Source organism: Equus asinus, chromosome X, assembly GCF_041296235.1.
Source record: "Equus asinus isolate D_3611 breed Donkey chromosome X, EquAss-T2T_v2, whole genome shotgun sequence".
Classification (NCBI taxonomy): Eukaryota; Metazoa; Chordata; class Mammalia; order Perissodactyla; family Equidae; genus Equus; species Equus asinus.
In genome coordinates, this window is record NC_091820.1 from 957,221 (window position 1) to 981,951 (window position 24,731).

A 24,731-nucleotide genomic window follows, 5' to 3' on the forward strand; every position below is an offset into this window, starting at 1 on the left:
TGTGTTGACCATTTTAAAGGGTACTGTGCAGAGATTTTTAGGGCATTCACAGTGCTGCGCAACCATCACCGCTATGTAGCTCTAGAACATTCTATCCCCTAAAAGTGACCCCGTGCCCGATAGCAGTCTCTTACGACACCCTCATCTCATTTTTTTTTTTTCTTGAGGAAGATTAGACCTGAGCTAACATCTGCCACTAATCCTCCTCTTTTTGCTGGGGAAGACAGGCCCTGAGGTAACATCCGTGCCCATCCTCCTCTACTTTGTATGTGGGACGCCTACCACAGCATGACTTACCAAGCAGTGCCATGTCCGCGCCCGGGATTTGAACCAGCGAACCCGGGGCTGCCCAAGCGGGACACGCGCACTTAACCACTGAGCCACCGGGCTGGCCCCTCACCTCCTGTTTTACCCACTGAAGCTTCTCTGAGTTGAGCCAAAATACGGTCTTGGCTTCTCTCCAGTTTGCAGATTTCCTTTTATGATTTTTAGCAAGTTGGAAACCCAGACGTCACGAGAACGTCTGAGCCCGTTGGGCAGAGGGAGGAGGGTACAGTTTGAAAAGTTTTTGGAAGGTTTTGAGGGAAGTCGTGGAGAGGGAGGGGCAGCGTATGCCCGGGCCTCAATTCAAGACCCCTTCTGTCTTAGTGACAAAGGAAAATATCCCAGGATTCTGGCCACAGGGGCCCCCCTGTATCAAATTTCCCGGGAGCACCCCTGAGGCTCAAAACGGGGGTCAGAAAGTCTCCTGGGTGGGTCCACCAGCTCCTGCCTTCGAAACAGCTCCGAGGTCGCCTCCTCCAGGAAGACCTCCAGGTGTGCTCACACAGAGGTGGAATTGCCTGCTGTCTTTTGGTCCCCTCTGCACCGCTGCCTTGAGTGACATTCCTCATCTTTCTCCATTAAAGAACCGGAAAGAGGTGGGATTGCACACTGTTGCAGCCGCTATGGAAAACAGTATGGAGATTCCTCCAAAAATTAAAGATAGAGCTACTGTATGATTCAGCTATTCCACTGCTGGGTATTTATCCAAAGAACTTCAAAATGCAAAGGCATAAAGATACTCACACCCCTGTGTTCATTGCAGCCTTATTCACAACAGCCAAGACTTGGAAGCAACCCAGGTGCCCATCAAGGGACGAATGGATAAAGAAGATGTAGTATTTATACACAAGGGAATACTACTCAGCCATAAAAAATGGTGGAATCCTGCCATTTGTGAGAACATGGATGGACCTTGAGGCTATTATGCTGAGTGAAATAAGTCAGAGGGAGAAAGTCAAATATCATATGATGGGACCCACAAGTAGAAGATAAAAACAATGAGAAACAAACGCATAGAAACAGAGGTTGGAATGGTGGTTACTATACGGGAAGGGGGAGCCAGGAGGGAGAAAGGGGTGATTCGGCTCATGCATGCGGTGATGGATTATAATTAGTCTTTGGGTTGGGAACGTGATGTAATATGCACAGAAAGCAAAATATGTTACAACAGACACCTGAAATTTATATAATGTTATAAACCAAGGTTACTGCAATAAAAAAAAAAAATCTAATGAATTAAAAACAAAATAAAAGAAGTGCGCCGAGGGGGGAATCTCTGGGTCGGTGGGTGGACGAGGCAAAGGGAGGCGACCCCAGAGACAGAACCGGGGCCCTGAGCGTCCTATCCTGGTGTGACTTACGCTGTGTGTATTCCTGGCAGGTCAAGGCGACTTCGACCTGGCGGATGCTCTGGATGACCCCGGTGAGTGCCAATATTTCGAGGGGAGTTTTAATTTTTGCAGCTTCAGCTTTGGGGTTGGGGTTGGGGTTGGGGGCAGGAAAAGCTCACGATGCACGCCAGTGTTGAGACCCCGCTCCCCGGTCAGGCTGCAGGCTCAGGGGCAGAATCACCTACGGTGTTTTACCGATTAAAAAACACCGCCGACGTACGCCCCAGCCGTCCTGCTCCCAGGTAGACGCTCGAGAGAATTGAAAGCAGGGACTCCGTCGTATGCATGGACACGCGCGTTCACAGCAGCTTGATTCACAGCGGTCGAGAGGTAGAAACAGCCCGGAAGTCCACCCACGGATGAATGGATAAACAGAATGTGGTCCATCCGTGCAATGGAATATTACTCAGCCAGGAAAAGGAAGGAATTCCTTTCCTTCCTTGAGACAGGCTGCAATGTGGACGGACCTTGAAGACGTGATGCTCAGTGCAGAGGGAGCTTTCAAACACGAGGTTTCCTGATATCCACGTCCATGAGTGCTGACCTTGTGGTTTTGCAAATGCTTGGGACGCTGTGATGGCCCCGTATGCATGCTCTCCGGCACCAACGGTCACTCAATAAACGTTTATCGAATGAATCAAGGCGTGCATGAAACAAAATGAGACAGCGTCGTCCAGAAGCGAGCGGGCTCTCTCCAGCTTTCTCTTTGCCTCGCCCATCACGGTTCACCAGACCCGACACCATCTTTTTGGGGCATGTGGTACCCGCTGAGCGCCCACCTGCTCCGATGCTCTGGGCTAAGATGGGTCTTCCTGAAGGGCTGTGAAATCTTGCCCCTTCCCCTGCTGCAAGTCTTTGCTCAAATCTACTTGCTAAGGGGCCAAGCTGACCGTCTCATTAAATCGTTCCTCGCCCCTGACTCCTGCACAGCTGCTGGCAGGACCGGCGGGTACAGATTTGAAGAGTGTCGTCTTTGATTTTTTTTTTTTTCTTCCCCTGAATACACAATGGAATGCGTGTTCACACGACTTACTTTTTAGCGCCTTAAAATTTTCAATCTTTATCAGGGTGTTGACGATTCTTTCTTTTGAGCTGTGGATGCATCCTCCATGCTTACTGAGTGTGTTTTCTCTCTCCATCCGCAGAACCCACCAAGAAGCCGAGCTCAGGTGAGTGGCGACGTGGCGGGGCGGGACTGAGGCCACGCCCTGGAGCTGGTGTTTTTGGAGGGGGTCCGTGAGGATATGGGGTCTCGGAGTGCGTGAAAGAGGCGCAAGTGATCTCCCGTTAGCAGATGCTAAATGAACCCTAGTCTGGCGAAATGCAAATCGAAATCACACCCAGACTTTGCTACATTCCTACGAGGACGGCTAGAACCGAAAAATGGGAAATCACGAGTGGTGGCAAGGATGTGGGGGAATCAGAACCCCCGTGCGCTCCCGACGGGGGTGGGAAATGGTGCAGCTGCTGTGGAAAATGGTCTGGCGGCTCCTCAAAAATTTTCACATAGAGTTACCCCATGATCCAGCGATTTCACTCTTAGGTGCATGCCCGAAAGAACTGAAAACAGGGATTCCAACAAAAACATAAACATACATGTTCATAGCAGCACTATTCCTAATAGCTGAGAGGTGCAAACAACCCTAGCGTCCATCGATGGATGAAAGGATAAACAGAATGTGCTCCATCCACGCGATGGAATATTATACAGCCATGAAAAGGGATGACGCACTAACACGGCTACAATGTGGATGGACCTTGAGGACATGATGCTCAGTGAGAGAAGCCAGACAAAAAATGGTCACATAGTGTGTGATTTCATTTATACGAGATGTCCAGAATAGGCTTTTCCAGCCAGGAAATTTAAAAATAGTTGTCCTGTCCCTATGGCAGCCTGCCTTTGCACGGAGGGAACCTGGTCCCCTCATGAGTCTTACTGAAAGAACTTCCAAGTGGTACTTCAGTAAGAAGGAATCTGAACCCAGAAGGGTAGAGTGGATGCAAAAAGCAGTAGGGACTAAGATGTTGGTAAAACTAAATGATGATCAACTGTTAAAGTCAATGAGTTGGTTTTTTTTTTTTTTTTAACAAGAAAATGCAATTAAACTCTTAAGTTAAATACTAGGAAACGGTAACAGGGAGGTCGAGAAGGAGAATCCAGCGCAAGTCACCCAGCATTGCTGGATTTCGATGTTTTAAAACTCAAATACTCTTGTTCAAAATAGAAATTGAATGCTTGATTCCTGCACGAGATGAGGAGAAAAAAAATGAAGAATAAAGTAGACTTGATTAACTAAATAGAGTTCAGGAAAGAATTTAAAAAAAGAAAAGGAGGAAAAAATTTTAAAAAGTAGCAATAATGTACATTAATTATCATAGATGTAAATAAATAAAAAATGTAAGTCAAAGATATATACAGTTGCACAGAATTTGGACAAACTTTAATCTTTGTTTCACGCCCCTCCATCATCTTTGTGCAGGCAGAGCCTTTTCATACTATAATTAATTTAGTGATGAATTCAAGAACCAATACTTTGCGGTAACATACGTCTACCTAGAAATTTTCTTCCTGTCCCCTCATCAAAGGTAAACACTATACAGAATTTTTATGGGTGATTTCCCTCACTTTCTTTCATTTTGTTTTATCTTAGATGTGTGTACCTAAACAACACATTCTTTTTTTAGGATTATTTCCTTTTGACGACCTTCACCCATTTTGCCCGCCCCCCCAGCCGGCCTCTGGGAACCACCAATCTGTTTTCGGCAGCCATGAATTTGTTTGTTTGTTTTTCTAGATTCTACATACAAGTGAGGCCATACCGTATGTGTCTTTCTCCGTCTGGCTTATCTCATTCAGCATAAAGCCCTCAGAATCCATTCACGTTATTGCAAATGGCAGGACTGCCTTCTTTTTTCTGGCTGCGTAGTATTCCCTTGCGTCTGTGTACCACATCCTCTTCATCCATTCATCCGTCGATGGGCACTTAGGTTATTCCCAAGACTTGGCTGGTGTGAATAATGCAGCAGTGAACATAGGGGTGCCGAAGTCTCTTTGAATTATTGGTTTCAAGGTCTTTGGATAAATAAATACCCAGCAGTGGGATAGCTGGGTCATATGGTAGTTCTGTTTTTAGTTTTTTGAGAAATCTCCATACTGTTTTCCATAGTGGCTGCGCCAGTTTGCATTCCCACCAGCAGTGCATGAGGGTTCCCTTCTCTCCACATCCTCTCCAACGCTTGTTCTCTCTTGCCTTTTTGATAATCGCCATACTAACAGGTGTAAGGGGATGTCTCATTGTGACCATATATTCTTAGTTGTTATTCTTTTTGGACTTCCCGCCTCACGCAGTGTAGACGGTTGTAGCACAGCTAATTTAGTTAGGAGGACAGAATGTCGTTGGTCTGGGGATGGACACGTTTTTGAGCATCAGATCAGACCGGAAAGCCCGGACATAGAGCTTTTGGGCAGGTGGACGTCGGATGCATGACCAGGGCTGGGTGGCAGGTCAGTGGAGGAAGGACGGACTCAGGGGCTCGGAGGCAGACAGAGAAATGAACCAGCTCAGAGGGGCTGGAAATGGACTTTGGACCGAATTCTAACTTGGTACCCGGGACGGATCATAGCTACAAGACAGTGGGGACAGAATGATTCCACGTGCACCGGGCTGGGACATTTGGCTGCTCCTGTGGGTAAAGTAATTAAATCTCAGCGTCCTGCAATCCTTACAAATAAACGGCAGCTGGATGAAAAACCTAAACGTGAAAAGGAACACGTGAGAAGTTTTGCAAAAATAGAGGGACGTGTCTTACGACCTCAGGGCCGTGAGAATTTTCCGAGGTGAGATCCCGAAAGCAACAGACTTTTAAAAATTGGAAAATTAGATGATGCTAAAATTTTAGGAATAGCTAAAAGAGGCTCTACGCCCTTCACATAGCCAGCAAAGGTTTAATGTACAAAATATGTAGATGCTGCTTCTAAGACATCCAAACAGCCATGCCGAGGGGCCGTGTGCAGGCAGCTCAGAAACAGGAAACCACGCTTGTAAGAAAAACACGCTCGAGGTCATGCACATTCAGCGAAAGGCAGATGCAAACCAATCCTAATGGATTCAAGGTCTGGAAACAACGATTTGCGTAAACCTTGCTGGTGGGGTGATAACCCCAAAAAATGAGTTGAAGAGCCTTTTAAATACCAGCATACCCACCTCCCCACCCCCAACCAGTTCAGCTTCCAGGAAACACCCAGCCACACGTCATGCTGTTCCGCACGAGGAGAAAAGCAGGGAACGGAGGGGTGCACCATTGTTTGCAAAAAAAAACCAAAAAACCCCAAAACAATGAAATGGTCATCAGTTTGGCCATTGTGGAATCAGGCAGTGGAGCTGTTAATCTGAAAGTAGGTCTGTGTGCATCAGAATGAATGCATCTCAAAATATATAATAAACGTAGTTAATAATATCTCAGCGCCGAAGTTGCTAAGAGAGGAGATCTTAAAAGCTCTCATCACAAGAAAAAAAAGTCGTTTTGTAACTATGCGTGGTGATGGGATTTTTATTTTTTTTTAAGGATTGGCACCTGAGCTTGCATCTGTTGCCAATCTTCTTCTTTTTTTTTTTTTTTTCTTCTTCTCCCCAAAGCCCCCAGGGCATAGTTGTATGTTCTAGTTGCGGTCCTCTTAGTTGTGGCCTGCGGGATGCCGCCTCAGCGTGGCTTGAGGAGCGGTGCCAGGTCCGCCCAGGATCAGAATCGGCGAATCCCGGCCCAGTGCAGCGGAGCGCGCGAACTTAACCACTCGGCCACGGGCCGGGCCCTGGGATGGACGGACGTTAGCTAGACTGATCGTGATGATCCTTTCTCAACATATGCAAATAGCGAGCCGTTGTTTTGTACACCCCCAACTAACAATGTCACGTGTCAATCATCTCTCCAAATATACATATATAAGAAGCCGTTAAAAGAGAGAGAGAAACATGCAGAATAAGACAATATTGACGTCAATTGGAAAACGCACCCAAAAAACTATGCCTCATTTATGGGCGCCTACTTCCACAGTCACGTTTTAAGCTGCTTTGGGAGGGGCACCCACTGACTGTCGAATCGTGTTGCGTTCTTTTTCTCCAGGAAGGAGGTGGGAGGAGGGGCTGAAAGGAAACCAGGTGTCACTATTTTGGTAAATGAATCCAAGATCTTCCAGAACCTCGGATCGCAGTCCCCTCCGTGTTGCAAGCAGCTAGTCTGCCGTCTTCTTGCACGAAAATTAGCTTCCAGGACAAAAGGACTCTCTGTGTGTGTGTGATGCTTTCAGTTTCAGGTTTTGAGGTTTTCCTCCTAGTGGCTAAGCGACTTTTAGCCGGTCAACAATCATCTATAAAACCATGAACAGCCCATGTGAATAATACGTAAAATCTACGATGCGGCTGATGCTCTTGTTTCATAGGCTGCTCGTGCCGGAAGGATATTTTGCTCTTCTAAACACACAATGCTGTTTTCCCCACAGATATCCACCCGAGGCCGAAACCCCCTTATCACCCACAGCCTGGGATGCCCGACAACAGCGGAAGTAAGAATTCTCAGCATTCAGACTCATTGCAAACCTGGTTGGACATGCAACTTGGCTTTTCTTTTCCTTTTTTTTTTTTTTGTTGAGGAAGATTAGCCCTGAGCTAACATCTGCTGCCAATCCTCCTCTTTTTTGCTGAGGAAGACTGGCCCTGAGCTCACATCCATGCCCGTCTTCGTCTACTTTATATATGGGACGCCTACCACAGCATGGCCATGTCCACACCCGGGATCCGAACCGGTGAACCCCGGGCCGCCGACAAGCGGAATGTGGGAACTTAACCGCTGCACCACCGGGCCGGCCCCAGAAATTTGGCTTTTCTTGACTGGGAGTTTTCACGTGGCCGCTTCTGAAATAAGTCACAGCTGGCCTTGCAAGGAACGGCCAACGGTCCCTGGGAGACTGAACCGATACCAGTAATTGCATTTTCCCGGTGCTCTGACACCTGGAAAGTAGGGCGTCCTCAGAGGACGTTGTGTGTTCACGTGATGGGTTTTTAATTAGGCTGGAGGACAAGTTGTTTGTCCAGCTTGTTGGCAGAGCTCCTGATAGCTTTGACTTTCCTGTTCAAGAAAGCTCCCCTGCCCGGTGCATTTTATGTCATTTACCCCCAGTTTCTCTGTGGTTTCTAAAAGGTGGCAGAAACTGCTCCCGTATATTTCTTTAAAAACAAAAACAAAAACAAAAAAGCGGGAAAGGGGCAGCCCCGTGGCTAAGCGGTTAAGTTCACACACTCTGCTCAGAGGCCCGGGTTTGCATTTGGATCCTGGGAGTGGACCTACACACCGCTCATGGGCCATGCTGTGCCAACATCCCACATAGCAGAACTAGAAAGACCGACAACTGGAACATACAACTATGTATTGGGGCTTTGGGGAGACAAAAAAAAAAAAAAAGAGAGAGAGAGAGGATGACCAGCAACAGGTGTTAGCTCAGGGCCAATCTTCCTCAGCAAAAAAAAAAAAAAGTTAAAAAAAGGGAAATACTGGCTGATAGAGCTCTCAGCAATTCAATCACCCTAAAAACCTAAAACCTGATGGACAAGATGGAGCAGCATGAAGCCAGCTAAGTCGAAAGCTTCTAGAAGCTTCCTGGAAGATTTCCCTGGCATTTAGATGGATGGGAATTTATCTCCTTGTAGGAAGGGGTCACTAAAAATAAAGACTAAGGTCCGAGGAAGCTGTTAGCTCATTGAAAAGCCACACTTAGATTAACAGTACTAGTTATGAGATGGTGAAGTCAACATTTCATCTTCCTTATTTTTCTTTTCCTCCATAATCGACATCCCCAATTCCACAGCTTTTGCTCATATGATTTCCTCCCAGTATTTTTTTTTTAAATGATTGTCCCAAGAAGCACCACTCTTCTGCGAGGTACCGATGGGAATCCGTCATGGAAAGTGTTTCTTGCTCCAATATCTTTGGGGCCCGCTGCCAAGGGCGGGACTCCTGAGAACTGGAAACGTGAGCCATCCCGTAAGCTGAACCGCCAGCACCAGGCCGAGTCATCCACCCTGGGGCGTGGGGGGTACTGCCAGGCATGGGAGGTGACTCTCTCGGGTGACTCATGGCTGGAGCTGCCGATGCATCCAGAGTGAACAGGGATGGTGCTTTCCGGGGTATATTTTCACAATTTGCTCCAACCCAGCGGCCAGGGGCAGGGTGTCTTACCAAATTATTCATTTATATTTGATGTCAGACTGTGGAGTCTTTTTTGGCTCAGGCAGGGAGCAAACCCAAGGCGTTCCTCACCAAACGGGGGAAAGCAAGCTGGTGGGAACCTGGTGGGAGCTGTGATAGAGGAGGGGAAGCTGTCCTTGAATCTCGTGCTTGCCCCAGGCTAGCCCAGTCTAGCCCAGGCTAGCCCAGGCTCGCCCAGGCACCTGTAAATGTAAATTGCAAGCAGGGGTGACAAGTCCTTTGCATATGAGTGTGGAGTTCTGGAATGTTCTATTGTGCAAGGAAGGCCATTGTGGATGAGCAATCGTGGAGAAATGGGCATAGGACCATTCTAGACCCTTCTCCAAGGTCTCTCCACCCCGTGACTTGACGGACAGCTGGTAGATTTACAAGAAGTCCCTTCTTTAGGATGATTGTGTGGCTGATTCATCGCTCTTTTGTTAAAATCCCCCTTGGTGTTTGCCAACAGATATTTACCCCCCACCGAAGCCACCGCCTCGCCCGCATCCCGGCAGTTCCGACAGCGGTGGAGGTAAGAGCCGTGAGCGTGGGACGCATTTCAGTGTCAGGAGGCCGTTTACCATCTCTGGTCGTGACCTTCCATCCTCGGTGGGGAAATACCCGTTGCTTTTGAAATTCTCGGAGGTTCTGTTCTGAGGAATCCGTTCTGCTCCCCACCAGCACCCGGGGGAAGATGGGTGGCCAACATGTTTTATTTTCTTTTGGCTGCATGGGCTGAAAAATGCTGAAAAAAAGCACATTCCATGTGTTTCTGGACGAAGCAGCTTCTTTCTTTGTCCCGTGTTGTCTGTTTTTTATTTGGGCTTCTGCTGAAGTTGGCTTCCCTTTCCAAGAGCCGTTGAGGGCCGCTGTGCCCGAGTTCCTGCAGCGTTTTGCATGAAATTTTGGAAATCATGCACGAGAGGGGGAGCCCACTCAGGACAGGGATGCTGGCCCGCGAAGGTGGAAGAATTGCAATAATTCCACGGCGTGGGCGCACGTGTGTGCAGGCCGATGGGCGCTGGAGAAAGCTAACACGTGTTGGGTGTCCTAATTTCAACCTCCTTTGGCATTGGGGAGTGTCGCTGATTCTCTCCATTGTTTGGGCCTGAAATTCCTGGGGTCCCAAATACTCTTCGTTGACAGCCAACTGGATGACTGACGGATCTGTCTGAGCGGGATTGCCTGCCCCCTCTGGCAGGTCTCGCCCTGGGGGTCTGTTTCCAGATCCTACATCATGATCCCCACATGTCCCACTGGCCCCCACTATCCCTTTCTCTGAATCCCCTTGCCCTGAAGCCCTTGAAACTAATATGCAAGGCCGGGCAACTGTTTTCAGTTGCTTCCCTTGAATGGGAAGGAAAGCTGCACGCGGGCATGGATTTTTGCCTTTCGTTCCATGCTGTCTCCCCTGAGCGATGCCCGGCGCTGTACACAGTGGGTTCTGGATAAAGATCAACCTCGTGAAAGACGCCTGAGCTGACGGCGGACTCACCCCCGAACCCCTTCCAGCAAACTCCATTTGCTAGAATGCTCCAAAACGGCCCCTCGTCGTCCCCCCCCCCCCGCCCCCAAAATCTCTGGCTTTGGAGTTCACACGTGCTGCAAGGTGTGAATAAGGGTCCTCATCCAGGCCCTTCTGTGCTCAACGATGTTTCAGAAACACTCCTTTAAACAAAATACAATAGATATCTTGAGCTCTCCAGAGCCTTGAGTCTCATCTGCTTGCAGATGCGACCCTGTTTTCTGCTTCAGAAGACAAGTTTAGGGACGCCGTGTGGTTGGGGGTTCCCCACGGTCCTGGGAGGGCTTTGCTGACGGACCGATTCTTGCTGGGAAAAAAAGCAGAGGACCCTCGCCCGCCGTTCGCATTTCACACTTTTAATAAGCCCCAGTGGCACGCTTTTTACCCCCGATGCGAGGGCTGTGCATCTAGAGACGGACAAAGACGGAATCATTTCTCTAAGGAGTGAATTTGGAGAGCCAAGAGAGACCCAGAAGTAACGATGCATCTCACAAACCAGGAGGAGAAGATCCTCTTGGAGCTCCTGCAGGCCCCAAGTAGCTGGGTCTTTGACACACGCCTTTGGAAAATAGAGCGGCATTTGGACTCGGTGGTACGAAAAGGAGACCGTGGGAAGTTTTGCCGAGAGGATGCTCAGAGCCATGGGGCTGTCATCATTCTCGGGTGCATCCTGGCAGCCTCTTTTGGCTCTTGGGGACGAAGCAGGTAGTTTTAATGCATCCAAGCCGTCGGCCACCTTCCACGGGGAGGAGCCTCCTGACCCTTAGAATTTGGCAGGCACGGTCCTGAATGCCCCTCTGCAGCCCCAGGCCCCCCCACAGCCCTGTGGGCCTCCCCTGGTTCTCCTCTGGGGTCCACATCTTCCAACTCTGAAGTTGGCTGTGGGCATCTGAGAGGCGTCAGCAATGGGCACAGCTCGGATCCTAAGGCTGGCGTCTCCCCTAGGACCCCTCCTGTGGTTGCAGGATGCAGATGGAGAATGGGTGCGGGGGCCCCAGGGGCCCCAGGGCAGTGGCTTCAGGCCAATAGGAGTAGAGAGCATGTCCCTGCCTGGGACGACCATCGCTGGCCGTGGGTGCTGCTATCTTGCTACACCCCCAGTGCTGCTGACGTCCAGCAGCCAGGCTCAGCGGACAGGCTCGCCCCCGCCCCTAAAGGCCCTGAGGTTTATTCTGACTCCAAATTACGGACTCTCCCCTGCACCCTCCGGCGGGCAGCCCGGGCTGAAATCACTACGCCCCCTCTTTGCCAAACTTCACACGTCGACATTTCCGGAAAAGAGTCTCCACCTTTGGGTGCCCAGAAGAGTTTTAGAAATGACCGCGGCTAAACCCGAAAGGGAGCTTCGTGGACCGTTTTGCGTACGAAATTGGGTCCTATTTTGAAAAAAAATCATAAAAAAAAAACACACGGCTGCTCAGGATGTGAGAAAGGAGACCGAGAATCGGGCAGGGAAATCCTGGAGGGCACAGGTAACCAGATGGCAGTTTCCCAAATGGGAACCGATGGGTGACTTCCAGGGTCTCTCTGGTGGGTGTGTTTTCTGACACCACTGAATGGGTAGCTCAACTCTGATGCCATTTGCCTGGAGACGGTGTTGGACTCCACAGGGGGACGGCTCAGTTCCACTAGATAACCCCCCTTCAGACGCCAGTCACGAGTCCAGGATGTCACCTGTGCGTTGGACCATCCGGGCTCGATCTCTTCATCGGGCAGAATTTTGTCTTTTTTGTGGCTGAGTAGTATTCCATTGTGTGTGTGTATATATATATAGCACATTTTCTTTATCCATTCACCCATTGACGGGCACTTGGGTTGCTTCCACCTCTTGCTAATGAATTGCAAAGCGTTTAGTTGAGTCTCACCATCTTCCGAGCCTGGTGTCCAAACGGACTGTGTCCCCATGTGGGGTGGTGGGGGCAGAGGAACCAACAGATGGGTAAATATGGAATCTATGGGACCCCGTGCCGGGTGCAGGTCATCTTAGCAGGGGGCTGAGGCAGGAAGGGTGGCCGGGAGGGAGCGGAGAGGGTGGCGCGAGCGATGAAGGGCCATCTTGCCTTCCTCTCGGGGTTGCATTTCTTTTTAAGCTCTCAGATCATAAGGGGGCTGTCCTATGCATCACCCTTCCCAGGCTGGTGGGCTCCCCGCACAGGGAGGAGGCAGGGTGGCCAGTGCACCCCGACGGCCCTGCGGACACTTGCAGGTTTGGTCCCCGGCGGCGCTAGCATCCTGGAAAGGGCCTGCGGGGGCTGGAACCCTGTTCTCCATAAGTTGCCCCGTGTCCCTCACGGGGGCTTGGGGTTTAAGAGGGCCGTCTGGAGAGCACTTTAGGACCGGCCCTGTGCTGTGCCCCACAGGTTTCTTAGACGGGGACCGCAGTGATGGCCGATACCCACCCAGACCCAGGCAGCCAGCAGGTATGTGGGGGGCTTCTCTGACTTGACTGGAGACGGGGTGGGAGGCCATGGGACCGGGCCTGGGTGCAAGGTCTGCCTGAGAGGAAGGTGGGGGTGTGGGGCTCACCCCTCCAACGTCCAATGGGGTGAGGCCCATGGGAATGTCCTCACTGGGGGTTTGTGGTGTGGGCGTAAGCTGGCAATGGGACAGATTGCATTGAAAAGTGGTGTTTGTCTCCGTAGAAACATACACGTGTGTGTGCGTGTATCTGCACGGACCTGTGTGTACACACAGCTTCCTACAAACGTGTGCACACTTGTCTTTCCGTATATTTGTGCACGTGTCTTTATAGAGATGTGTTCATATATGTACACCTTTATATCGCTATCTCTAGCTTCTTCTAAATTTGCTTCTGTGGAGACGTAATGGGCATATAACCGTGTGAGTTTAAGGGGTAGAAAGTGTCGATTTGATACGTGTGTATATTGACGTCTGATCACCACCTCAGCAGCCCCATCTTGTCACAGAACCGTCGGGTCCTTTCTGTGGTGGAAACAACGAAGATCTTGTCTCTGTCTATAAATCTCTGTATTTATGTATCTAACTATGTGTCTATATGTTTATGTGTGCTTTTATATATATACACCTTTATATATATATACACATGTGTATAACTTATGTATGTATAAATATAGCATCTTGATTGATACACCTTTATTTATATAAACATATATATATCTTCATACATGTGTATATATATATATTCTTTTATATATGTATGTTGCTACGTCTATCTTTGTATTTATATATATATACCTTTGTATACCCACCTTTTTATATATGTATGTGCATATATATATTTATATATGTGTGTTTCTATCTACACACTTTTATAAAATGATGCAGATATATGCCTTTCTATATGTGTGCATATGTGTGTGTATTATATACGTGCATACATATGTCTCTATAGATTACATATTCATGTGTTTTTCTATATGCATATCTTTATATAGTCTTATATGGGCGTCTACATATATGTTTTTATATATACACATTTATGTAAATCTTTATATAGGACTGTATTCATGCTTTATATACATTTATGTGTATACCTGTTTATATTTGTGATCTATCTTTACATATAAGTGTCTCTACACATATATCTCTTCATATACATGTATCTGTCTATCCACGGGCATGTACCGTCATGCACACCCATATCTGCATATATAAGACTCCTAAGGTAACGTCTTCTCTAGAATCGGCCTGTGAGCAGCTGCCTGGAATTCTTCACACGTAAATAAAATCCCAGGTCGTTTAGCAGACAGGTGCAGCAATGCTGGGCTCCACTGATAACACACGAGGCTTTATCTTCAAGAATATGAGGCGTCTCACTTCCTTAGAGCTGCGATTTTATTTCGGAAGAGTTAAGGGCCTTGTCCCCGATCCCCCTTTCAAGGGGCATGTTTGTCGTCTGCATCCGGTCATCTTTTCTGCAATGTTTAAATGCAATAAAGAAACAGCTTTGTCTTAAAGGTTGTTTCAGCGACGATCAGGAAAAAAGTGAGAATGCCTAGTCTCTAATAAGGAACATTTATGCTTGGGATGGTCTGCCCAATCTTCCTTCTGGTAAAGGCGATTCTGTATTTGGGTCTCCGGCCCCCTCGCGAATCTGCAGGAGGGGGACGTGCCTGCGTTAATTTGGAGACCTCAGGGTGCGTCTGTGTCCTCTGAAGGCAAAGAGCTTTCCAGAGGGCTCGTCTTGGTGTGAGTTTTCCCACTGGGAAGCTGTGACTTTGGGGGGCACCCTTGGGTGTCCCCCGGTGGGCCCTGCTCTTAGCCGCTGTATGAGGCCGTCTCTGGGGGTGACTCTCGGGTGTGGCTTCGGCGCCATCACTTGACCCAGGTGGACACCCGCCGGGACCCCCACGCTCCGCAGCCAGAGCATCTCTCATGTCCACCTTCTCTCCCACAGGAGGCGGCGGCGGCCACCACCCGGGTTATGACGGCTACGGAAGCACACACGGTACACCCCACCCTGGGGCCCGGGGTGGGCGGCGGGCTCGGGGCAGAATGTCCAGAGCTCCAAGATGCATTCCTCATAATATCTTCTTGCTGGGGTCTTGGGTGCTGGGGCTCTCTCTCTGCGGGCGCCGTCTTCTGAGCCGCCGTCTCTGCACTGACCTTCCGGCTTGTCCCGGCTCTGCTGTCCCGGGGTCTGTGGGCCGCCCCCACCCACCTTCTCCCAGGTAGAAAGAAACAGGAATGGAACCCAAGACTCATTAAAGAGACAACATCCAAGGAATTAGGGCTTCCTTGTGAGGGGGGTGGATTATGCTAAGAAGGAAAGGAACGTTCCGCAGGAGGGATAAACGGGCTTCTTGTCTTCACTGGGCCGTTCTCAGAGTGACCAGCGGATCTTGCCGTCCTCAGCCCTTCTCTGGTTCTGGAAGGGAAGATTGGGAGCCAAACGTCACAGCCGGGAAAAGAAAATTCTGTGGATTGATTTTTTTTTTTTTAATTGAGATATAATTGGCATGTAACATCCTGTTGGCGTCCGGTGCGCAACAGAATGATTCGATGTTTGTATATCGAACACATTGCATATATTTGTATATATTGTGAAATGATCATCGTGGAGAGTCTAGTCAACACCCATCGCCACCCATAGCTAGAAATTTTTTTTACGGTGATGAGAACTTTTAAGATCTACTCTAAGCAACCTTCCAACACGCAACACAGAATTGTCATCTCTAGTCTCCGTGCTGGACGTGACGTCCCCGGGACTTTTTTACTTTATAACTGGAATTTGGTTGATTTTGACGCCCTTCACTCATCTGTCAATCTGTGGATTGATTTTAAAGCCTTGCCGTGATTTTTGTTTTCTGTTTGCCGTTGGCTAAGGGTTTTGAGCATCTTCCATGAATTGAGTGACTATCTTTTTGGCGGAAACCCCTATTTCTATGGCTTTGACAAGATGTGCTGTCCTTTTGGGATGGGGGGTGGGTCCCCTGAATCTTCGTAACTTCTGAAGCGGGAGTTGGTTTTATCTCCAATTTACGAAATAAAGGCGAGGCATGATGCTGAAAGGCACTCGTCTTTAAGGAATAGACGTCTGTCACCCTATAGGTGACCCTACAAGGTGCACAAGCTCAGCGTGGGACAGCTGATGTCCCGCTCAAGAACCATCCACTTTAAACTCAACGTGCTGATGCGATGCTCCCGTCATCCTCTTCCGACTGAATGGAGGGGCAAAAGCCAATTCAATATTTTTATCAATAGCCACGTGGAGCGTTTTATTGTCAGACGCCCCGACATCCCTCCAGCCTGGGGAAATGCCCCGCTCAGGGGCACCTTTGTACCCTACAAACACGTCTCTGGAGATCCTCGCTCCGTACGGATCTTTTCTAGGGTGTGTCTTTTTGTTGTTTGCCTGATTCATGAGTCGGAGAGAAAAGACCCCTCCCGTAGTGTTCCCGGGAACCCTGCGGGTTTCCATATGTTTTCTCAGGAAATTAGTCAGAACTGTGCTCCAGGAGCCACCCATTTCTTGGGGACTTGCTCCCGAGGGGATGAATGCTTACCCCCCGTCAGGATGATGTTTTATCCCGGGGGCCGAGCTTCTGCAAAGCATCCCGTGCTGGTGCGTGGGGCCGAGCGCAAATGGCAGCTGGACCAAGCCCGTGTGGCACACAGGGGTGATGGCACTGTTTTTGGGGGGGTGGGGGGGGTGTGCCACGCTCATTTTCACGTGCGGCGCTTGAAAGGCCCATCTGCTCCTGTCCTTGTGGGGACCCCCGTTCTCTGGCCCGGAGCTGGGCGAGGCTGTGAATCAGCCCTCAGATTAGCGTCGAGGTTTGCGGTTAAGCAATGGTTGGTTGAGTCATGCCGCTTCTCCCTGCCAGGCTGCAAAACGTGATTGGCAGGTCCCCTCCTCCCGCGGGCAGGGCTGGTCCCTCCTGAGGCCCCTCCTTGGCGTGTGGATGCATCTTCTCCCCGTATCCTCATGTGGTCGTCCCTCTGTGCGTGTCTGTGTCCTCATCTCCTCTTCTCATCAGGACCCCAGTCCTGTTGCCTCAGGACCCACCCTCGTGACCTCATTTGACCTCCATCCCCTCCTTAAAGACCCATCTCCAAACACAGCCCCATCCTGAGGTCCTGGGGTCAGGACTCCAACATGTAAATTTGGGCAACACGATTCAGCCCATAATACCCATCGTCCACTCAGAAGAGGCAGCTTATAAAATTACCCCTCGATATTCAAATAGTACCTGCAGACAACCATTCCCCTTCAAAATTAACAAAATCGGCACCAAGCATTTTGTTTTACTCTGAAACCTTTCTTTAAAAATTGCCCTCAAGACATAAGAAGAATGCATCGAGAAATCTCCTTTATTTTTACCGGCTGTGATGCCCGTTTCTAGCCTGTGTTTCTGCCGCGGTCCCGTCCCCACCGCCATCGGCTGGGGGCTGCTTTTGACTGCACAGAGACGGTGTCTGCACACAGGCTATGTGGAGCGCCCAGTGTTCGGCGATGGGCGTGCAACGTGCCCCGGTCACCACACATTCTCAAGGACGTCAGCAGAGCCCCATCGCTCTGCAGGGCGAGCTCAGCCGCCAGTCTCCGCGTGCTCAGAGGACCCCTTTAGGACTGCACCCATTCCCTTTGCATGGGGAGAGCCCGGGGGCGGGGGGGCGGGGAATCCTGGCAGCCCCGCACGACATCTTGCTTCCGGGATGCTGGCGTTTGCACCGGCCCTTCCTTTCCAGACGTCATCGAGACTTCCCCAAGCATGTTATCTTCCGTCTCATGAGATCTTTCTCTCCTGCAGGAAGAGGGCGCTATAGATCCAGCTCGGGTGGAAGTAGTTATGGTAAAGGAATGATGTCTTAACAGCTGTGTGAGGAGGCACGCTCCTTCCGCAGAACTAACTCTCTGCCTGGGCGCTGGTGTCTCGTTGTCCGGTTGTCTCCTGCATGGTGACTCACTGACCAGCTGGGTCTCTAATTTGTGTCCCCCTGGGGCACTGAAGCTGGGGGAATATGTTTTGCCTTCGATGCTGCCTTAAATTCTTGAAAGGGACTAAGGCTCGTGTATAGGTGTTATTGTGTGTGTGTGTGTGCATGCATATTTGTGCATACATGTGTGTGCCTGTGCGTGTGTGCCTGGGTGTGTTGCACGTGTGCGTATATTCCTGACCCCTGAGATGAAAGCCGTATTCCGCTCTCCCGTCATTGCCCCATTCCACTCCTCATCGTGGGATGTGACGCCTACAGCCCTCCTTCCTGACGCTGACTTCTGTCCCCGTCCGCCACCGGAAGGTCAGCTCCGTGACAGCAGAGATTTTTCTCAGCTCTGCTCGTTGCCACATCCTCAGCCTCCCCTTACTGCCTGGCAAATAGACGGCAGCGACACACTCTGCCGAAAACACGAATGACTCTGTGCTTTTTCCTCTTACAGGTGGAGGCGGATATTCCACGTACGGCACCCAATATGGTAATCGATTGGCGCGGCCTCCCCGATCTTTACTAAGAGCACCTGTGTGCTGTGCATCCCTCTGGGCAGGGCACCTGTGGGTTCACGTTATTGTTTCAACCTTAGGGACTTTCACGGAGCGCTTACAGATTTCGTGTCTGTGAGGAAGCTCGTGAACAAAAACGCCTGCCCTTCGGGGCGGGATCGGTTCCGCGGGGGCTCAGAGGAGGAGATAGGATCTGTTCTCAGGCTGGAAGATGCCTCGTAGCTTTGAGAGCAGAGCTGGGGTTCTTGGCCCGCTATTAGTGCCACTGAGGACCCCCCCCTTTTGTTGACCGGTACCAACTTGAGGCCAAGAGACAGAAGGGGAAGGAAGTTAAGGACATTCGACCCTGGAGGAAACCCCAACGGCGCATGGCCAGCCCCATCGCAGGTCTAAGAAAGGAGGGGTGGACTTTTTGTCGTGCGTGGCTGGGAGAATGAGGCCCAGCCCCTTCACGATTTGGCATTTATGTTGAGGTTGGAAGTGAACCTGCCCGCCCAACCGGGAGGATTTTGTAAGTCATCAATACCGTGGGAGAAGAAAGTGATTCAAAGTGGCTTCCACCCCCTGAGTCCCAACGCACAAACAGAGTCTCAGCGTCACTCTTTCTTGGGTGTATTCTTAGCAAGTCGCTGGATTATTCTGTTGGGCAGGAGGTGGGGGGCAGGAGGGGTGAAGAAAAGACAGAAAGGCAGGTCTGACATGTGGTTTGTTGGGACATATGGGGTCTTCTGGCAAGACAGAAGCGACGAATCCTAGACTGGAGTGGGCTGGGGGCCCTTAAGCTTTCCGGGAGTCAATGATATCCAAGCCAAGGTCTAAAGGATGCAGGGGAAACAGCCAGGAGCGGAGAGTGAGGTGGGACGGATGATAGGGTACGAGGTCAGGCTGGGTATGCTCCTGGCTACACCAGTAATTTGTGTGGCCAGGGTCGGGGGGCGTGATGGAGAAAGGGAGAAGACTCAAGACTGGCCGGGTAAGCAATGGACACATCTGCCCTTTATACAAGCTTCATAGGAAAGAGCCTGTCCATATCTAGACCTACATGAAGCCTGGATCAGAGAGGGCCAGCTAAGGGTCATGGAGATCAGCATTAAGACCGATTAAGTACCCAGACTGGAGATGATGGTGAACCAAATTAGGGTGCGGGCAGTGGGCGTTGAGAGAAGGGTCAGGTTTGAGGACCATTGGGTGGTGACAATGCCCATGACTTGATTGATTTGCGTGAGACGGCAGAGAGAAAAGAGGTGTATCCGTTAGCTACGCTACGTAACAGAAGACCCCAAAACAAAGCGGCTTGAAATGACAACCATTTCTTAGGATTATGATTACGTGAGTCAGTAATCGGGCCAAAATCAGCCCAGGTCCCTCCCAGAGGCCGGGCTGGGCTAGCTCACATGGCGCCACGCAGGGTGCAGAGAGCAGGAAGAGAATGCGTGCCTGGGCGTAGAACCAGCATTGATTCACTTCCGCCGTGTTCTGTTGGCTGAATCACAGATTCAGAGAATGAAGACCTGGCCCCCACCTCTTGATGGGGGATGCTACCCAATCACCTTGCAGAGCGGGGTGTGCGTGCAGGGAGGGGAAGGATGGAGAGCAGAAGGCAAGTGAGGCATATTATCAGATGAAGGTTGGATCCCTGGGCTCCGTGAAAATGCCCTTCCAACCAACATGGCGCCTCATTCATGGAGCCGCCATTTATCCATCGCCTACGACGTGCCAGGTGCTTGGCCCCATCTGATCTAAGACGTGGGTGGTTATTTTAAATGGAAACGATGACTTCTTCTTTTGGGGGAGTGTTGATTTTTGTCACACCAAGTCCCCCACCGTGGATCTTTTTTTTTTTTTTTTTTTTTTGGCATGAGAAAACATTCTAAAAAGGTACAAATCCATCATGCTAAACAAATAAATAGAAAACACGTCAGGTGCCTCTCCTGTGCAAAACTCTTGCACGTCCTGGATGGCTAAGATTCGATCAATGAGCAGAATCACTTCCTAAGGATTCCTGTGTGGATTTCCTCTTTTTTGGGGGGTGAATATTGAGAGTGAAGAGGTCAAGGGATGGGACCGCAGAGTTGTTTAAAATAAAGAGTTTCCTGCTGGCCGTGTTTTTCTCAGACGATCTTGCTTTTCGACTCCTGCAGGCAACACGGTGGCGAAAATCGTGTCTCCCATCGTGTCGGTGGTGGTGGTGGCGCTGGTGGGCACAGTGGCCACTTATTGCCAACGCAACAGGAGGAGGAATTGTTTCCACACAAACGGCAAGTTCCGCTCCGACTTTCTTCTTTCAGTTTTAAAGCCTGATAAGAAAAAATACTTTGTGGCATCTTTAGCGGTGTTACTTCTGGTTAAGTCCGACGGGCGTAGCTCGCCTTGCGTTAAGAAGTCGTTTTAAGTTGAGACTTTATCACGGACACGCGGGAGCTTGACAGAAACCAATGCGTGCATTTTAACGCATTATCCTTTGGCTAATTTTTAAAACAGTTTCCCGATGTGTGAGATTCGATTTTGCAGCCAAAGACCTTATAAAATGCTCACGTGGAATGGAGCGTGATAACCAGGGGGTGGCATCCAACCAAAACTGATACGGTTTTCTTTCGTTTTCAGTGTAATTATAATCAGAAGCGAGTCAGGAAACGTATTTGGGTTGGACCTGAAATTTTTGCATGATTCTCCCCCCCTCAAAAAAAAAAATTATAGTACCACTCCGTTGTAAACCTTTCTGTGCAATTCAGAGGCTGGGCATGACTCTAGGGAAATGGGTGGGGGGGCCGCTGTGGCTTTCTGGGTCAACTTGGGATCCGGGCTCCCTGGTTGGGAAAATCAGACCCAGTTATCCATCCTTAGGAGCAGAGGGGCCGGCTGCTGATCAAGGGATGCCCTTAAGACATCTCTACAAAGGGAGGGTCAGACCAGAGAGACACGTATTTTATGGCAGAAGCAGCAGGTCGACTTTTAACTCAGGGTTTTTCAAGGTTTGGTCCCGAGACCGCCCAGGTCTGAATCTGTCTCCACACCTCCCTTCTGTCTGCAGAGGAAGCTCTGAAACAGAAGCCTGTTATTCCAAAGGTCTTTTCTTTCGAATTTGCGTCTTCAGAATCCTAAAACCTGCCCGTGGCCTCCCTCTGCTGGTGGACGGGTGGTACTGACCACCCGCCTTGGCTGGGGTGAGCCTGAAAGTTTGGGGGGGTGGGAAACAGAATTTATGGAAAAAAAAACAACCCTTGCTTTCCTGCCAACATGCCTGATCATTACCGAAAAGGCCCACATTCATTGTGGCCGCATCGTCGGCAGTGACCGGTAAATACGCTGAACCTGTGACCTCAGGGGCTACACTGGGTGAGGCAGTTCATCTCGGCACAAATGTAAGGCCGTGGGCCAACAAACTCATCAAGATAAGCAACATTTTAGTGCAATTCTAAAGAAATAATAATGGATGAGCAGACTGCAGCCTGCAGGCTTGTCGCCTGTTTATACAAATAAAGTTTTATTGAGACACAGGGCCGGGTTTAAGCAAAGGCAAGTGAGGCACGGATGTACAAATGCCGGACTGGATCCTGCCTTGATTTCACATTTTGATATTCTGTTCATCGCGGATTATATTTTTGGTATTAATTTTGATTTTTTTTTAAATGTTGCATTAAGGTGTTACGACGTATCTTGATTTCTGAGTTTTCTGGTCCCTGCTGAAATCTTGTGCCCTACTTGAGTTTCTGAAGCAGGTGGCTCCACGTGTGGGATTTCTCCTAGACAGGAGTGAAGGTGACGCCAAGCCGTCGTGCTGATGTTGTCCAGCTGTCCAGCATCCTAAGCTGGGTCAGGGATGTCCGCTCTCTCCTGAAGGGTGGTGGTAGTGGGACACTGGCCAGCTCTATGAGGATATGGTGCAGTGCGCAACCTGTGGGGCTGTACGCAGGCAGCAGCCCACTCTGAAGCTTGTGCACCTTGTAGGGACAGAGTTATTGGGATGGGGCCATATACGGCGACAGATGTCCATCCATTAAAGCGGACCGCTTGGGCATCATGCTTTGCCTTTATTTTGCAAAATGGAGGTAATAATAACTCCCGCTTCAGAGGTTATGAAGACTTATTTTAGACCACGTCTCAAAAAGGGGTTCATACAAATATTAGTTTTATCCAAAAAGATACGATTACTCAACTGATTTAAGACGTTCAAAGCCCTTAACAAATGGCCAACAGCAAAAAGGGACAATAATGCTTCAAAATCGACCCGTAGAGTTTTCTCTTCCTAATGATGACGTTTTGCGCCCCATCTTCCCTTACAGAACCAGAGAACGTGTGAGGGCTTCAGGACCCACTAATCGCTCTGGGAGGAAAACTCAGTCAAGACAAGTACCCTGTTTATTGCTCCTGCGGAAAGTTCCTTTCATTCCTGGCACCACCCGCCACCGTGAAGTGTCTTTCTCTCCTGCTTGAAATCAATGAGCTGTGTGACAAAAAACCCCCATTCGTTGGGCGTGGTGCATTCATAAACATCAGCCAGACCCTGGGTAGTAGGATCGCTCGATCTGTGGGTTCGATCATTTAGACAGAGAGATTCTGACTCTGCTCTGAGCTCCTGCACTACCTCGTGCTGTCCTACACGCCAACATTGAACGCCGTCCACGTCGTCACAAAGCACAACGGCGGCAGCACGGCAAGGCTCTTGCGTGAGGCTGCTATCGGCTTCCGAGAGATGAAGGATGCTGCTGGGGTTTCGAACAAGCGGTGGTGGGACGCTTGACCCTTGCTACGGAAACCTCGGGGCGTTCACCATGACGAGTGAAGTGGGAATGAGTGATTCCTTACGTTAAACGCAGAACTTCCGGCATCATTTTGGCTCCCACTTGTCTGCATACAAAATTATCGTTCCCTGTGGAAGTAAGGCTGGATGTTGGCATTTTAAGGACAGGATCGCTGATGTTAAAACCACCTCGGGGAATCTCTCTGGGGAATCCTTTTTTCCTGTGAAATCTTACGGTTTCAGTATTTTTTGGAAAATAGAGGGTAGAAATAGTGATTTTTAAGAACTTGAGGCTTTTCACGTAATTTTTGGTTTCTGACGTTCTGCAGGCACCTGTTTGTAAGTCATCAGCATTGCTTTCCCTCGTTGACGCTTTTTTTTTTTTTTTTTGCTGGAGCAGAAAACCTCGTCTTCTCAAACATTGAAAAAGTATACTAACTGTTTGCTTCTCTTTTAGTAACACTTTGGGGAAGAGGAAAAAGGACACTTTGGGCATATTGGTATAGTTTGATTCAACTCAGATGAATGTTTATGGAGCATTTAGACTTTGGCCTAAACACCAGAACCAAAGATGAGGCATTTGTCACAGTCTGGAGCTCCTGCAGAGACCCATAGCAATCCCAAATACGCTGGGTGCTCATTCATTATGGACGGGGAGCCAGGTCTCCGAAAAGAGGGAGCTGAAAGCAGAGAGGGTTTGAAAGAGCTTCCCAAATCGAAAAAGAACTTCATGCAAGTGATCCCGACGAGATGTCTCAGAAGTGCATGCCCCACGTCACGGATTTACACATGATTTTGAGCAATCTGAAGACGGCACGCGTTTCCTCTTTGAATAGGAATCTTCTGTGCCTCCTCTCACCTCTTGGAGAGGGTTTCTCAAAAGTAAAAAAAAAAAAAAAAAATCTCAAGCCGACTCAACATTTTCCAGATATGAGCTTCAGTGTGAGTTCGATATAACTCTTGTTGAAAAGTGTGCGTGTCTCTGTGCACGAGCACACACGTTCACACATATACGTGTATATGGGGGTGCAATGGAAGCATTTTTAAAGATAGATTCATCTATTTTCTGTAACTGTCCTACGCAACTTTTCGTCATTTGAATTAAATGTAAAAGAAAAAAAAAATCGGCTCTGGGGGTGTGTTCTCCTTTCTATATTTCGCACAGAAAACTCTAAGACAGCTGTGGAAGCGCCTGAAAAATCATGCCACTTCGTAGCTTTGCATGAATCCCAGACATCCTTTTCTAAGCTCAGTTGTGTGTCTTTCGGGTGTGCAAATGGACGTGGAGGCGTGTTTGCCTCTGGGATGGTCTCCACTCAGTTCCAAGGGACTCGGTAGGTGTTTAAGAAGCAGACGGGCATCCTCCAAAGAAAGAAATATTTTCGTCGGTACCATTTGGAGCAAAGTGGATTATGAATGCATAACATAAAGATAGTTACAGAGTTAGGGGATACAAATCACCCAAATGACAAGGGGGAAACAACGGTTCATGTTCAACCTAGTGAAAATAGAAGCCCTGGAATGATGATTACTCGGGGAATATCTTTCTAAGGAGTCACCAAGGCCACCTGTGAGGTATTCTTCTC

The 24,731-nt window shown here is 49.3% G+C and overlaps 1 protein-coding gene across 10 annotated transcripts in view; it reads left to right on the forward strand.

The window, feature by feature from the left end:
• Positions 1-24,269, forward strand: part of XG (Xg glycoprotein (Xg blood group)) — a 33,077-nt gene extending 8,808 nt beyond the window's left edge. For 2 of the 10 annotated variants that reach the window (XM_044768230.2, XM_044768221.2), the window contains exons 2-10: positions 1,706-1,747; positions 2,861-2,884; positions 7,213-7,275; positions 9,424-9,486; positions 14,858-14,908; positions 17,715-17,756; positions 18,344-18,379; positions 20,546-20,662; positions 22,688-24,269. In XM_044768230.2, coding sequence (XP_044624165.1) covers positions 1,706-1,747; positions 2,861-2,884; positions 7,213-7,275; positions 9,424-9,486; positions 14,858-14,908; positions 17,715-17,756; positions 18,344-18,379; positions 20,546-20,662; positions 22,688-22,704 — 455 coding nt within the window. In that variant the 3' untranslated portion in view covers positions 22,705-24,269. Of the gene's footprint in view, positions 1-1,705; positions 1,748-2,860; positions 2,885-7,212; positions 7,276-9,423; positions 9,487-12,839; positions 12,900-14,857; positions 14,909-17,714; positions 17,757-18,343; positions 18,380-20,545; positions 20,663-22,687 lie in introns of all 10 variants that reach the window. The other 8 variants (XM_044768235.2, XM_044768225.2, XM_070502669.1 and 5 more) reach the window with 6 other exon arrangements.
• The last annotated feature ends 462 nt before the right edge of the window (positions 24,270-24,731 follow it).